A 16,865-nucleotide genomic window follows, 5' to 3' on the forward strand; every position below is an offset into this window, starting at 1 on the left:
TTTCCAGATGTGGGCTCTGTTTTGAAAATTAAGTTTTTATTTACCACGTCACACTTTTTTTAACAAAGTGAGAATTCAGTTGTGCATATGAGCCCTTTAAGTCTTTGCTGTACAGTTACTTGTTTAATAGTGTCTATTATATTAAATATAATTGCAACTTGACTCAAAAACCCCTGAAACTGATCATTTTTGTCTGTGTTATGGTTTCTATGGTTCATAAAAAGATTAAATGTCTCAATCTGCAACTGCATGCATAAAATACACTGAAAAAAGACTTGGTGAGTGTTCTGATGCTGCACGCTCGACTGAGCCAGCATGGCCTGCTGTCTGCAAACATGTAATTGGTGTGCATGACTGGAAAGCTGGTGAGGGGCTGTCAGGCGGGTGGTCACATGTTAAAGTCACAAACGTTCAAATCTGCGGAGAAATGTGGACCAACTGTTGGTTAATTGGTCCCATTAAAGAGGACCAGGATGACCAGGATTTGGCAGTGCAGCTGATGAGGGGCAGGTTTTCTCAACCACAGGCTGCGTAGCACGAATGGCTGTTTTCTTTGTTTCTTTCTTTTTTTTTTAATAAAGATTGGACTCAGTCGACCATTCCAGCAATTTCAAACAGCTGTAAATTATGTGGTGTCACAACTCCCAGCCTCACAACCTCAGAACGGAGTTATTTTCCCCACTGTTTACAGTGCGCAGGTCTGCCTTGTCACACACTCCTCTTAACAGGGTAGTTATGCTGTATGACAACAAATCAGGCAATTAGTGCGAGACCCTGCCTCCCCTTCAGCAGCCTCAGGCCGGGAGTTACTGGAGGATGCCTGCAGTAATTAGATCTGCCCATAGAGACGGACTCGGAATGACTGGAGTAACCAAACAGATGTACGCTTCTGCGCTTCCGTCCTTTCATTCCTGCTGTGTTCAGCTCTGAGCATTGGCTGTAATTGTGCTCATTAAGTTTGAAAGAATGTAGCTATTTGGCACTTAAAGATAAATTTACAAAGGTTTTTCTAAATTTCTGCATAATTAAACGGTTAAGATGTAAACAAAGTCATTCAAAATGGTGGTTTGGTTGACTCAAGATTGTTCACAGTGGTGGTGATGGGAACCAGACATCCACCTCTAAAAGCTCCCTCACAGAAAGTTACTATATGAGATGGTTATGAATTCACTGCCTGATGACTGAGACACTGTAGTTTTTGTAAGGTTTTGGCCTTAAACAATTCGACCTCTTAAACAGCCAGAGCCCAAAATTTTATTACACACTTCTATAACCTAAGAAAGCTCCACCAGTTTGCACTGAAGTCCCTGTACATACTTAGAATAAAGGTAGTAGAATACACTGGGGCAGTTCCCCTCTTATCACAGGGATAGAACCCTCAAGGGTCCATCTCAGTACCTTTAGTCAGGGAACATAACTGAACCATAATCCACTGAAATTATATGTTCTAAGCTGTACTGACTCCACACACCCCGTCTCGCCTCCAGGCTTTTATTTTACTGTTCTGTTTTAAAACATTCGGTTATGAAAAGGTACAAATACGAACTTTTCACCTGGAAAAACTTATTTAAGGTTCACAATCAGACCTTAAAACCACTGTTGTACCTTTGAGAGAACATTTACACTGTTTGTACTTTCATGACTGAAAAATGTACCTGAACAGAACCTTTATTATAAGCTTTAGTATGTAATAAGCATGGGACTTCCAGGGGTTAAAGTCATTCATGGTTTAGGGATGCATGCAGGGTGCTGTGAGGCAAAATAGCCCCCAAAGAAAACTTATTATTTCAGATTTTCCACTATTTTCCATCCTCAACATTCCATATAAACTCAGAAGACTCGTGTAGGTTCACTGGTGGTTTTGGATAGTAAATAAAATGTCTATATTTGTGTTGTAGTCATGGAGACCCCTGGTTTCTCTCACCACCACTGTAAAGAGATCTGAGTCTCTACAATCAACCATTTTCCATTTCACACCAAACCACAAGGCAATCACACACACACACACACACATACATACATATATATATATATATATATATATATATATATATATATATATATATATATATATATATATATAACCATTTTTGGTACTATACAGAACTATTTTCGCTGTAAGTGTAAGTTAATGTGGCACTTTTATTAGCTGAAGTCATTTTGGATCATTTCCATTGATTCTTTCATAAAATGTTCACCCAATGTAAAGGTAATTTATTATTCATATTTTTTATTGTTGTTATTGTTCTCAAAATTGATCCAGGACTGTCTTCCTCTTACCCAAATCTCTATTCCCCATTAAAACATTAAGTGCATTACTGATCTCAGCTCAGTGCTGCTAAATCTGTGCCATTTTTATCTTTTCTACATCTCTGCTTTGGTTTGTCAGGAAACCCTCCAATTAAAGGAATCAGCATCTGTGAGAATGAAGCGCTTTTTTGAGGCACTAAAGACGTCTCGAGAGTCTGGGAGCGTTTAAGAGCAGTTTTCTACACAGGCAGTATTCCTGAAGCATGTGTAACAAAGGCATTCATTTGGATTTGGTTTTGTAAGCAGAACAGCTGGACAAGCCTGCGTACAGTTGGACTCTCAGTCATTCGGGTCAAATGCCTCTGAACGACACGTACGACACAATCGCATATCACCAGATGAAGAATCTGAAACCTGAAACCCGTCCAGCCTCTCTGTGAACGAAATAGCGACCTGGGAATTATGTTCAGGTGACTGGTATATTGGATTTGCTCAGTCTCAGCAGTGGAGGCCGAATCATTTATGGAATGCATCAGAGGCTCTGATAGGATATAAAGAAAAAACATGACCTTTCTGTGCGTCAGTCATTCAATATGGGCAGAAAACTGTTTGCTCTCTGATCTTCTACATCTACATACACTACAGATACACTAGAGATACACTAGAGATACACAATAACATTGACTATTAACTGTTATTTTATAGAGTGTTTGAACAAAGATGTTTCTGTACAACAGCTTAATTTATCATTTATATGAAAAATATAGTTGCAATTGACTCAAATGGCTCCAACAGAGAGGGCTTTAAAAATTCAAATGAGGAATGTGAGGCATGAAGGCCGGTCCAATCATTCTGTGGGCAACATAGTGACCTGGCATACAGTTCAGGTGACCAGTGGACTGAATTTGCACAACCGTGAGAGAGAAGACCCGATCATAATGTAAATATACTACATTCAGGTCAATTAAAAAGAAAACAACTTGTGTTTCAGTCATCCAGTGTGGTCAAGAAACTGTTTGCTTTCTGACCTTTTCTATAAATATGATTTTACATATTAAATTCTCCAATACTACAAAACTACAGATCATTAAAAATGTAGACAAAGTCTTCACAATGTCGTATTTCTAGTTTCAGTAACAGTGGCGGTGGGATGATTGGGCTGAACAGGCCTTTGCCCACCCTCTGATCACTGGCCCAACCAAAAAGACCAAACGTTTAGTTTCAGTATTAAAATCTTATTAATAAATAAGCCAAAATAAAGATCAAAAGCACCCATTAACTATACTAAATTCCATTTTTCACATCGTTCAACCAGAATTCCAGTTTTGTACGTTTAAGATTTTCAACCTCAGAGCAGAAAAAAAGCTCATTATAGAAAGAAATCTAAACTCTTATAAGATCATCATCACCACAGGTGGACTGGAAGCACAAACATGACTTATTCAAAACAAAAGTAACCAAGCAGACCAGCACCACCACAAACACCAGAATAATAGAGAGAAATTAAACATATTAAAGATATGTGGGACATTGTCTCCTTATGCAAAGCAAGAAATGGCCATTAAAAACAGAAGCCTTAACACCACTACTGACAAAAACTGCTATGATTACTGCTTGACTCAAATGGCTCTAACAGAGAGGGGTCTGTGGAGTCATTAAGGCCTGTCCAGTCTGGTAATTATGTTTAAGTGGTCAGCAGACTGGCAGAGGCCAGATCTTAGCATGAACATGTTAGATTCAAGTCAATTATTGTTATTTTTTATACTTCAGTCATTTAATAGATTGAAATAACCATTTTCTCTGACTTTTTCCTACAAATATCTTACATGACTTACAAATATAAATGTACACATTTAATCCTCCATTTTTATAACTGTTTGTATTCAAATTAACTTCTGTAAAACAGCTTTATTTACCATTTTTGTGGGAAAAATACAAAAACTGCTTTTTGCTCATTTTTGAGAGCATTTCTGTCTATGGGCTGTTAGCTCACAAGAAGATGAGACGTTTGAAAGATGAAGCCTGTCCAGCCTCTCTGTGGGCAGCACAGTGACCAGGGAATCATAAAAGAAATTTCACTTGAAAACAGACTTTGTCAAAATGTAAGTTTCTTCTAAAAGATATTGACAGTCACCCCAGCTTAGACACTGAACCCAGCGCTCAACAGCAGTGGCTTAGAGTCTTTCTCCACTCCTTTCTCCATCCAGCACTGAATACTGCATGAGTATTGAGCATAAGCCACACAAAGCCCTCCAGAGCCCAGAAGCTTACTGACCTCCTCCTCTGCCGTGTCCAGAAGGCCTTGCTTCCTCCATGGCACCACGCCATTGAGAATGAACTCCACTATCTTGGAGCTGCGAAAGGCTTCACCCACGTACCCAAGCACTTTATCCAGAGTGGACACAGAACTTTCTATTCCCTCAATCTTCTTTCTCTGCACCTGGCCCTCTTGCTTGAGGTTCTTCAGCAGCGCCACAGTTTCTTCACAAAGACTCCTGACCTCTGCCACTTCGCCGCCCGCTTGTTTTGCATCTTTCTGAGTGGGTTTTACGACAGATCGTCCTAGCATGTCCTGTTTGAACTGGACAAGGTTCTTTTCCAGGGCATCCATTCCTTGAGACACCAAGTCCAGCTTCTGAAGCACCACTGTCTGAGTGTTGGCAATCTTTTCCACCTTACCTTCCAGAAGGCTCAGCTTATCCTCCACGTCGCCCAAAGTGCCCAGGAGGGTCGGGCTGGCCTTCTTCGGCTTTCCAGCCGCAGCCCCAGAACTGTCCAGCTTCCCGCCTTCATACATCTTAGCAATGCAGGTGGCCAGAGTCACCTGTTTATTCATGGCTGGAAGCGAAAGGCAGTCAGGACTGCAGCACAGGAGCAGGACAAAAGGGAAAAGAAGCTCCACTAATCCTTTGGTTCACAACGAACAAGCGGAACAGCTATTTTGGTCCCTCCAATCTTGTTCCACTCTGGGCTCCTGTGAGGTGTCGTCGTGTCCCCCACCAAAACAAGCAGCTCAGCTGGACTGTGGTCAGTATGTGCCAGAGACATGACACCACTTAAATAAACACCTCCATTCTGGTATCTTATCTTGCCACTTCTATTTTTCCTCCCACCCCCTCCTCCTGCCTCGCTCTCTCTGTGGAGCTCACTATGACCCAGGGCTTTTATATGGCCTGGAGGGTCCTGCCAAAGTTCCAGCAGTCCTTTGACGTCACCAAAACATTTAAATTCAACTCGACAGATGCTGTTGACAAGTGGACATGCAAGGAATGACCTTTCCAGTGGCCAGTGAGCTGCCAGAAGCAAGAAAATCTTACACCATAAAAAAATTAAAGTCAGGTCAACTTGGAATTTTGAGTCATCCTTCTGCATTGATGTTTTTACATTTTCTCCAGTTAGTTAGAGTCAAAGGTTTTCCGCACTTAGATTTTTTTTAGTACTGCATCCACGACCCCATTCCCAAAACAGTTGGGACGCTGTGCAAAACGTAAGTAAAAGCAGAATAAAATGATGTGCAAATCATTCAAACCCTCTATTTAATTACAACATCAAATGTTCAAACTGAGAATTTATTGTTTTTTGAAAATTATGTGCCTACTTTGAATTTGATGCCAACAACACATTCCAAAAAAGTTGGGACGGGGAAACAAAAGGCTGGTAAAATTGTGTGATGCTAAAAAAAAACACCTGGTGGTTGATTTGTAACAGGTCAGTAACATTATTGGGTATAAAGAGCATCTCAGAGAGGCGGAGTCTTTCAGAAGTAAAGATGAGGAGGGGTTCACCACTCTGTGAAAGACTGCACGATCAAATAGTGCAACAATTCAAGAATAACTTGAGGGGAAGTGGAAAAATGTCCTGTGGTCTGACGAATCAACGTGACCCGACTTTTAATTTGGTAACACCGTACGCTGTACGTGTCCACTCACTGTCCACTCTATTAGACACTCCTACCTTGTCAGTCCACCTTGTAGATGTAAAGTCAGAGACGATAGCTCATCTGCTGCTGCACAGTTTGTGTTGGTCATCCTCTAGTCTTTCATCAGTGGTCACAGGACGCTGCCCACAGGACGCTGTTGGCTGGATATTTTTGGTTGGTGGACAATTCTCAGTCCAGTAGTGACACTGAGGTGTTTAAAAACACCAGCAGCATTGCTGTGTCTGATCCACTCGCACCAGCGCAACACACACTAAGACACCACCACCACGTCAGTGTTACTGCAGTGCTCAGAATGATCCACCACCCAAATAGTACCTGCTCTGTGAGGGTCCATGGAGGTCCTGACCTCTGAAGCACAGGGTAAAAGGGGGCTAACAAAGTATGCAGAGAAACAGATGGACTACAGTCTGTAACTGTAGAACTACAAAGTGCACCTATATAGTAAGTGGAGCTGATAAAATGGACAATGACCGTAGAAACAGGGAGGTGGTCATAATGTTAAGCCTGATCGGTGTATAAGCTGTACTGACTCCACACACCCGTCTCGTCTCCATCCTTTTAATTTTATCGTTTTGTTTTAAAATATTGTTACTGAAAAGGTTTAAATGCGTATCTTTCTCCTGGAAGAGAAACTGAAGTAAGGTTCACAGTTGGGCCTTAAAACCATTGCTGTACCTCTGAGGGTACATTTACACTGTTTGTACCTTGGTGAATGAAAAATGTACCAACATGGTTCCTTTTGTCTGACAGTGTACAGCAAAGTTCATAAGGCTACTTGAGCTCATCATGACAGCAGACACAAACCTACATAAACGTTCATAAAGGCTTAATCCAGCAGCTGTTATCCGTAACAAAGGTTGCCTTTGTCAACTTTGGCGTCAAGATGACATTAGACCTACACTCTTAAAGGAGATGGTTCTTCAAGGGTTCTTTAGTAAAGAAAATGGTTCTATATAGAACCATGAACACTCAAAGAACCCCTTGCATGATTAAAGGTCCATTGCATCATAAAGGGTTTTTCAGATGGAGAATGTGCTGTAGAGGGTTCTATATAGAACCTTTTTTGAAAAGGGCTCTATATAGCACCAAAAGGGGATCTTCTATTGTAACGATGTCAAGCCTGTAACAAGGGAAGTACATTTGGTGGTGCTATATAGAACCCCTTTCAAAAAGGTTCTATATAGAACCATATGCAGCATATTCTCCATCAATCTACAGAATCCTTTAATGCAACAAACCTTTAATCATGCAAAGGGATCTTTGAGTGTTCATGGTTCTATATAGAACCATTTTCTTTACTACAGAACCCTTGAAGAACCATCTTATTTAAGCGTGTATGACACTGTTTCTGACATTGGGTTGTCATGGCAGCTTTTTGGGTGAAGTGAAAGCACATTATAACAAATGAAGTTGTGGTTCAGTGTATATCACAGTGACGTAATGGTGATGATGTAAAACATCATAATTCTAATTTATTGTAAAATTAACTTTATCAAAGAAACTGTTCACTTTTGCAAAACCAGCCTGACGTGGCAAACTAAGCCATATCACCTCACTGTGCACTGTGACTGTCACTGAAGTCTTCGTCACTACCCAGAACGTGTCATGACAACGTCCTTGACATCTAAGCTGTTGAATGCAACCTTTGTGACAAATGACGCCTGCTGGAATAAGCATTTATAAAGGTTTATATGTCTATGTCAGCTGTCATGAAGGGCTTAGGGAGGTGTCAAGTGCCCAACAGTAAACTGTTACCTTTCATTTCTTACAGTGTACGTTGGGCCGAGGTGAGGATGTTCTTTTGAACGGTCGCCTTTTTTCGGACCGGTACTTTCTGCCTGTGGATCCGCTGCTTCAGATCAGGCACACCAGATGATCCGCAGTGCTTTGTGCTCCGAGGCTGGAACGTGACTTGACTTTGGCTTGACACTTTCAGTAAAAATAAACCTCTGCAGACACTGGCATGAAGATGAATAGTGTGCTGGAATCTCAGACGTGTTCCCTCTCCCAACGAGGAATTCAATCATGCCGTCTATTGCCAGGAAAAGCTGCCTTAGAAGAGGGAAAAAACATGGGTGTCCTGATACTTGACCCAGGGTCTTTCCGAGCCTTTGATTGGACTGCATTGCAAGGAACGATCACCTCTCATAAACATCATTTACGCACAGCTGTTCGGTTAGTTGGAAGGGGATTTACAGCTTGATGGACATCTGTTATATCAGCAGCATGGTACTGTAATGCAATACAGCAGTCCATAAGTATCAGGACAGCGACACTACTTTTGTTGTTTTGGCTATGTACTCCAAAACTGGACTTCTGAAATAATGAAACAATGAGTAGTAATCAAAATGAAACGGTAGCAGTGTTAAAGTGCCACATGCCAGCTGGAGGGTTTTTATATCTACACTGGGGGAACCATGTGGGAAACCTTTCTTATGCTGCCTTCAAATTGTGTCGGAAATATTGTTTTTACAAGATCAGTGCACATGAACGCCACCACGACCTTGTATTCCAACATGTACGTTGTCAAATGTCAATGCTATGTCAGGATCAATACCATGGTTTATTAGAGAAATAATAATAATTTCTCTTTATAATATAAAATAATATCTGTCTCTTTATATCCAAAATTATTACAGCATTTTTTAATGAATCTCAGTATTTACTGACCACAATGGATTGTAGGTTACTCAAGAAGCACTGACGTCAAAAACATGCTTACAGTAAAGAATTTAGACAGTCAATCAACAGCCTAGATCAGGGGTCACAACCCAAATGTTAAGAAGAGCCATTTTGTCCTTTCAGCAAAAATCAAACCACCTTGGGAGCCACAACATTTTATGTCCATTTTATTTTACCATCTTGGCTGTAAATATGTCTCAGTATGTGCTGATGTGCTAAAAATATAAACGAAAATGCAGACTTACTTTACTCTGCTTTAAGCTTTAGCTCAGCTATAGCTGCTTTTCTCGCATCTCCAGCAGGAAACTTTTCCAATTTTCTTGTGAAAAGTCTTCTAATGTTAGATTTTTTATGAGGCTAAAGTCGATTCTCATTCACCAGCTTCTTCTTTGAATTTTTGAAAATGTGAACGAGAAGCTGGTGAATGAAAAACTGACTTCAGGTTTGTGACTTTTTAGTACTTCAGTTTCTCGTTGCAGATTAAACGTATCAGGAAACCAGCTGGAGTGATTATAAACACAAATAAGTCCATTAATCTCCAAATTATCGATGTTCATCTTAAATCTCTTTTTGTCTTTTTGTTACTAGCTGGGCCAGATTATTATCTGCATTGCTATGGTGACCAGCAGTCTGCGCTGATCTTCAGGGTTAAAGGGTGAATTAGCAGTTATACAGTAACTCCAGCGTTTAAGATCATTTATTGTTAAACTGTGTTGAACGATCAGCAGAGCTTTATTTTACTGTAAAGGAGGATTATTTTATTTTTACCTACAGATCTAATTCTGCTGTGGAGCCACAACAGGACAGTAAAAGAGCCGCATGTTGCCGACCCCTGGCCTAGACATTGGAACAAGCATTCTTATTCTTATTGTCAACCCTTTGGTACCTTGTTAAAGGCTTTTCCACAAAGTCTGACACAAAAGACTCTTCTAATCACTAGTTAGCTTCAAAGCTCACCCTCCTCAGGCAACATTACTCCAATAAGCACAACCACCACTAAACCACACAACAGCAACAACAACAGTCCATTTTCAACCAGGAGAGCGCCCCCTTCCGAGAGCCACTTTGCATGGCCACATCCCCTAAGCTCCTCACGAGCCACAATATTAGGAAGGTCTTCCATGTAAATTTTTAAATCTGATCCTATTTGATTTTTCTGCATTGTACAGCTGTGTTTAAAACCAGAAAGACCAATCGTCATGGTGATTATCATGGTTGCAGTCCAAGCACATGCGCATCAAGACGCTACAAGTGTGAGTTAAAGAAAGTGTGAGACCGGCTACAGTTGCGCAACATCCTTGCTCTGCTTCTGTCTATATTTATCTTTCCTGTGTGTCCTCCTGCCACCTTGTTGTCCATCTCACCTGTGTTATCTGTTGCCCCGCCCTCTCATTAATCCCAGGTGTTTCTTGTTTGCTCAGTATGGTTGTCTTGCATTGCCTTTGTGATCCCTTAGGAGATCTACGATCCTGGAGAGTTCAGATCCTGCACACATGGCTGTGATATTCAGCTGCCCCTGAAGGCTTAATTACCTGGATCAGGTGTGTTAGATTATGGCTGGAGCTTCACTCAGCAGGTTGGTAGATCTCCAAGACCTCCAAGACGATTCTAGTTTTCATTCGTCTTGTTAAAGGTTTTTCGCTTTGCCTTCTCTGAGTTTAGTTCTGCTTTACTCCTGTTTGTTTTCCCTTGTTCTTTTGTTTCATTTTTTCATTTCTACTCTCCACACCTCTGCAAATCAGTCTCTGTACTCTGCCAAATCAGATTTAAATAAAAACTCAAACAGCCTCATCGCCTCCGGCGTTGCCAGCGTGTGGAACAACCGTGACTGTTCACAGCCATTGTTGTTGTTTTTGTTCATCTAGGTGTATCCTATTCTGTTCATGCCCAATAAAAACTGCAAACAGGCTTTCAGTTCCAGCACTTGACAAATTTATTGATGGTACTACTCAAGAAATCTGTTTCTTCTTCTTCTTTTTCTTATTCTATTCTCTTCCTACATTTTTGTTATTTTATGTTAGAAATCACATCCTTTTATGTGAATTTGTACTTTAGAAGCCTTTAGAAGGGAGAATGCACCGGCGACCTTGGCAGCAGCAAACAACTTCATATTTCAAATCCAATACGCTGGAGTCCAGAGCCAAAACAACAGAAAGTGTGTCACTGTCCAATTACTTACAGATTGCACTGTATACTCAAGCCAACATGGAAATAACCAAGCATTTAAAGCGCTGTATGTATTCTATCTATCTGAGCGGCTGTAGACTGTGCCATCCCTCAGTTCTCACACAATGGACCAAATGTAAGCCAGGGACTTTATTTATAAATCGCTCCCTGGTGAGAATATGGTTTTCTGCCCTGTACTGATGCCAGAGCCAGACCGCGTTCTGTAAGAGAGGCGTTATGCAATGGACGAGCAGTGGAAAGGTACCATCTGGGGTCCGGCTGGCCGCAGGAACGTAGCTCTGCTGTGGCCTTTCCACACTTTGGTGGGTGGAATTTGCCATTACAGGCCAACAATGCATAAGCAACTCAATTTACCGGCCCATGCGTGAGATGGAATGGGTGAGTTAGCGCGCTAGCATGCTTGGAAGCATAGATGATTTGAGCTTGGCAGCGAACGGGCTAATAAATGGATATTTCCTCACGCCAACTGTGACTGTCCACACATTTATACGTGATGGAGGAGGCTATGAATAGGAGAGATAAGTGTGGATGTCTCTGTCGGATATCATGACAATACAGAGAAAATGAATGGTGATGTTTTTTTTGTTTTTTTTGTCTGATGAGCTCATTTTAAGTTATTGGATATAAAAAAAGTATTAATAATCAGTCTAATCTTAACGAACAAGACATACTGTACTGTGCAAAAGTCAGAGACCACCCCTCATTCATTTGATATCTAGTCAAGATGGCTGTTATTCTTTATTTAATATCAGGAAAAAACTTAATGTAATATTATTCAGTGGTCAGTGAGTCGCTCTTCACCTTTATTCCAGCTTCCATTCTTTTCAGGAGACTCACTTTCAGTTTCTCTAAGAATCTGCAGACACACCTTCAAAGTTCAGTCTTAGAAGCTGGTTGATGATTTTCTGAAGTAATCAAACACATTCAGTGGTGTTGAGGTCTGGACTCTGGGCTGGTCAGTCCATCGTTCAGCTTCTTTGTTTGATGTGTCCGTCTCCTTTTCTCAGTGAGGTTCTTCTTGACAGCTACACATCCTTTCAGACCCACAGCGCTGAGTTGTCTTCTCGCAGTGGAAGGATGGACAGAAACACGTGTGGATGTTTTCAGATCTGAAGCAGCTTGATTTTCTCCTCTCTCTCAGAGATGAAAGCTTTAAGTGCTGTTTATCTGATGGGGGGCAGTTTTGGGGTCTAACAGCTCTTCCAGGTGGTTGTTAGGAGCCACATTTTCTCTGGAGCTTTTAATCTCCAGTGTTGGAAACTCCTGTTTTTTCACTTTGACTGTCTCCTTCCATATACAGGTGGATTATCTTCTTTCTAATCTTCTCAGGAAAATCTCTTGAAAAAGGATTAACTTGTACTTGACGTGTGCGTTTATGTACTTTTGAAATTACATAAACGAAGGATGGTCTCTGACTTTACGCAGGACTGTATAAGCTTTAAACGAGACAAAGTATTTATCATTGAATTAATTTTTCTGAAATTTGCGATCAACGTGGAATAGACAAAACACACCAGCAAACAACGGTGCCACATCTACAAAAGCTATTAATAACTGAGCGCAATGACATCTTTTAATTCCTCGTCTGCAAAAAATGAAATGTTTAAGAAGGAACAGAGAAACTGAGTAAAAACAGAACAATGCAGTGACATCCAATCAGCTTGTTGTTTGCAGGCTCTCTATAATTGGTCTAAGTCTGTATCTTTTTATGATCCATCAGTGCTCCAGAAGTACTAATGATGCCCATCATCTACTCAGAAAAGCATTCTGTGTCAGTTTATCATGATAAGGATAACGTAGCCTGTCGTCCTGTTAACTCCTCTACATGCAGGTCCGGACTGACCTCTTGAATGAATGTTGAACGTACTATGGCAGATGGTCAGGGTCATTAGCGTCAGCCCTTTGACACCTGTGGGGTCAAGGGGACGTGTTCAGCTGGAGGTCTAAGGGCAAAACACCTGAGCTGACCTCGGTGACCAACGTCTCAACTGACACATTGTTCTGTTTGAGGCCCGTCTCAGTAAAACTAGACCAAAAACCTGACAGATACTCATCATGCTCAAGTGTTACCCTCCCAGCAGAGGACAGGATATCTAGTGCCATAGACAAGAGACAGACGGCAGAAGACGACTAGGATGTGTGTTCAGCTCATCTTGAAAGCAGGATTCATAAAAATTTAATATGTTGCTTGTTTACTTTTCTGTAGATAGACAGACGAAATCTGTAGAGATCTTTAGCGCCATCATGTTCACAAGGATGGAGAACGGCTGCTGCAGAATCATGAATACATTTTATTTTATATGTCAGAAATAAATGTTGAGCGTAATTTGTACTGTAAACATGTTTCACACAATAAACGAAAAGCAGCATTTCACAGGAGAATTTCATCACTGATGAAACTCTGTGTCTCTGAAACAGAGAACAAACTTTAATGTACAGAACCGTGCCAGAGTTTAAAGAACCCATGACATGTTTTAAAAAACTCTGGGCAGTAAAAAGTGTTTTTGCCAGTAAAAACTCTACACACTTACAAATGGAGGTTCTTCAAGGGTTCTTTAGTAAGAAAATGGTTTTATATAAAACCATAAACATTCAAAGAACCTTTTACATGATTAAAGGGTTCTTTGCATCACGAAAGCGTTCTTCAGATTGATGGATAATGTGCTGTAGATGATTCTATATAGAACCATGAACACTCAAAGAACCGTTTACATGATTAAAGGGTTCTTTGCATGGCGAAATGGTTCCTCAGATTGATGGAGAATGTGCTGTGGATGGTTCTATATGGCACCAAAAAGGGTTCTTTTCTCATTACAAGCTTGACATCATAACAATAGAAAAAACTTTTCTGGTGCTATGAAGAACCGTTTTCAAGAAGGTGCTATATAGAACCAACTACAGCACATTCTCCATCAGTCTGAGGAACCATTTCGCCATGCAAAGAATCAAATCAATTTAGAGCCCTTTTCAGAATGGTTCTATATAGAACATCTACAGCATGTTCTTCATTCATACTTTTTAATCATACAAAGGGTTCTTCTAGTGTTCTATGATGAACCATTTTCCTCATCATTATGAAGTGTGTATGTAACATTAGGAATAATACAAATAAACCTAAATACAGTGAAACGTAATATTGCCTTCAGTAGTTATGAATGCACTGGTTAGGATAAAACAACTCCAGCCATTGTACGGATTTGCTCAACTCCATCAGCAGCACCTGATTCAATTTAATGAAGGACTGATTAGATAAACTAGGAACTGGGTGGTAACTATAAATACTGGACTTCCTCCAGGAGAGTTCTGGAAATCAGTAAGCTGAGCAGAACAGTCACATTTATTTATTTATTTATTTATTTATTTATTTATATTCCAATGCTACTAACAAATAAGCGCTTACTGGCCAGATAAATGATTTTATCTATTAATATTAAACACTGCAAAGTACAGTATGTTTAGCATACTGTACCATTTAGCAGCCATATATAAAAAACCCAAAATAACTACATAATAAATTATATACATTAATACCACATTTTTCATAATATCATGTTATCAATTTTTATCATATATTGCCTATGGAAGCAACATCAGCAAAAGAACTGAGCATCAGGAGCTTCACGAAATGGGTTTCCGTGGCTGAGCAGCTGCTCACAAGCCTAAGATCAAAATGGACAATGCCAAGCGTCGGCTGGAGTGGTGTAAAGCGCCGCCACTGGACTCTGGATCAGTGGAAACGTGTTCTGTGGAGTGACGAATCAGCTTCTCTATCTGTCAGTCTGATGGACGAGTCTGGGTTTGGTGAAAGCCAGGAGAACGTTACCTGCCTGACTGCACTGTGCCAGCTGTAAAGTTTGATGGAGGAGGGATGATGATATGGGGCTGTTTTTCAGGGGTTGGTCTAGAACCCTTAGTTCCAGTGAAGGGAAATCTTAATACTTCAGCACCAAGACATTTTGGACAGTTGTACACTTCCAACTTTGTGGGAACAGTTTGGAGAAGAACCTTTCCTGTCCCAGCATGACTGAGCCCCAGTGCACAAAGCAGCTCCATAAAGGCCTGACTGGGTGAGTTTGGTGTGGAAGAACTTGACTGGACCTCACAGAGCCCTGACCTCAACCTCACCACACACCTTTGGGATGAACTAGAACGGAGATTGTGAGCCAAACCCTCTCGTCCAACATCAGTGTCTGACCTCACAAATGCTCTTCTGGATGAATGGACACAAATTCCCACAGACACTCTCCAAAATCTTGTAGATGCTTCCCAGAAGAGTGGAAGCTGTTAGAGCTGCAAAGGGGGACCAACTCCATATTAATGCTTTTGGATTTAGACTGGGATTCATAAAAGGTCCTGGGGGTGTGATGTGTAGGTGTCCCAATACTTTTGTCCATATAGTGTATCTCCTGAAAAATGAATGACTTGTTCTTAAGGGTGGTCTCTGACTATACTGTGCACTGCAGCTCTATCATTGAGTTAGTCAGGGTGGGTGTTCTGCTGTGCGGGTCATGGACATCCCGTTATTTGTTTCTTGCACTGTTTAGCCTTGGCCTATGCGAGGAGAGCGTTTATACCGTAGTCTCAGCTTACAGAAGGATTCTCTCCACCCAGGGACGCGTGACATGGCAGAACACCCAGAATCACTTCAAAGCCCAGCAGCACAGCCTGGTTTGCGGCCGTTCGAATGACCGCCTCCACTGTGCTCCAGGGCACAGCACTAATCTTCCCAGTCTCACATTTAGAGTGTCTCACTCAGTCATTCCCGAACACTTTGCCTACAGCCGATGCTCAGCCCCTTATTTTCAGTCACTTTTCTGATGACGTCAGCGCATTTTACCATCTACCTTTTTTGGTCCCCCTGAAGTAAATAAACATGATGCAAACTGATGACAGCAGTTAAAAAACAAAGGTCTTCAGCAGCAGGGTATAATTTTTCTGATGCGCCAATAACCCAAACAGAACAGGGAGGTTTAAACGCTCTTAAAAAGAGGATTTACTCATCAAGCTGGCAGCGACTCGATGATGACTCACAGCTCAGGACTGAAGCAGCAGTCAGGAAATCAAAGCACAAGCGCTGCGTCCTTTACCCTCATCGAATATTCACACTTTATACACGTAAGACAACTCAGATTTGTTTGTCAAACTCCCACCCGACACTCCCGCCGCAAAAGCAGAAGAAAAATATCAATCGGAATGACTAGCGAAGCAACCTGCGTCAATTTGGGGGATCTTAATCCCCTCCCTCGCCAGAAGTTACACAAGTGCTGCTTTACAATATCAATAAAGTCCCTGAAATAGAACAGTTTATTACCAGCTGGCGAAATGTGGAGCGTTTCGCCAATAAAGATTACATTTGAGAGGCGCTGCGTGAGACGAAGAGCTTAGATCAAAGTAAATGTGTGACTTTTCGTACTCGCGTTCCTCATTTAAATGTAAATCATGATGTTTTATAATCCACCCTTTGCGTAAATGGGAGTTCAGTGATGCTCAGCCGGCTCTGTTTACGTGCCAGACTGGATTCATCAGTGAGGACATTTCAGTGATGATCTCGAGCCCCAGGCTGAAATCCTTCACCTTTCTCAGGATGTGTTTAGTCTGATTGTTCTGTACGTCCTAAAAGATGGGTCAACACTCAAAACTCAGACTAGAATGCTAACTGCTAATGCTGTTAAATCAGCTAACAGATGTTAGCATCATGCCGAGTGAAGGAGGGAGAGAGTGGACCATCCTGCCCACACAAACAGAGCGAGGACAGTTGCACTTCATTGGACTTCTGGTTACGCTTGGCTGTGGCGTTGCCGGAGAC

General features: G+C 41.2%; 1 protein-coding gene across 1 annotated transcript in view; it reads right to left on the reverse strand.

Annotated features, from left to right (window-relative positions):
• Window positions 1-5,360, reverse strand: part of mylk3 (myosin light chain kinase 3) — a 49,807-nt gene extending 44,447 nt beyond the window's left edge. The window contains exon 1 of the mRNA XM_036583895.1: window positions 4,526-5,360. Within this exon, the coding sequence (XP_036439788.1) occupies window positions 4,526-5,086 (561 nt within the window). The 5' untranslated portion in view covers window positions 5,087-5,360. The remainder of the gene's footprint in view (window positions 1-4,525) is intronic.
• Window positions 5,361-16,865: the final 11,505 nt, after the last annotated feature.

The sequence above is a fragment of the Colossoma macropomum genome, unplaced genomic scaffold (assembly GCF_904425465.1).
Source record: "Colossoma macropomum unplaced genomic scaffold, Colossoma_macropomum, whole genome shotgun sequence".
In the NCBI taxonomy this organism is placed as follows: domain Eukaryota; kingdom Metazoa; phylum Chordata; class Actinopteri; order Characiformes; family Serrasalmidae; genus Colossoma; species Colossoma macropomum.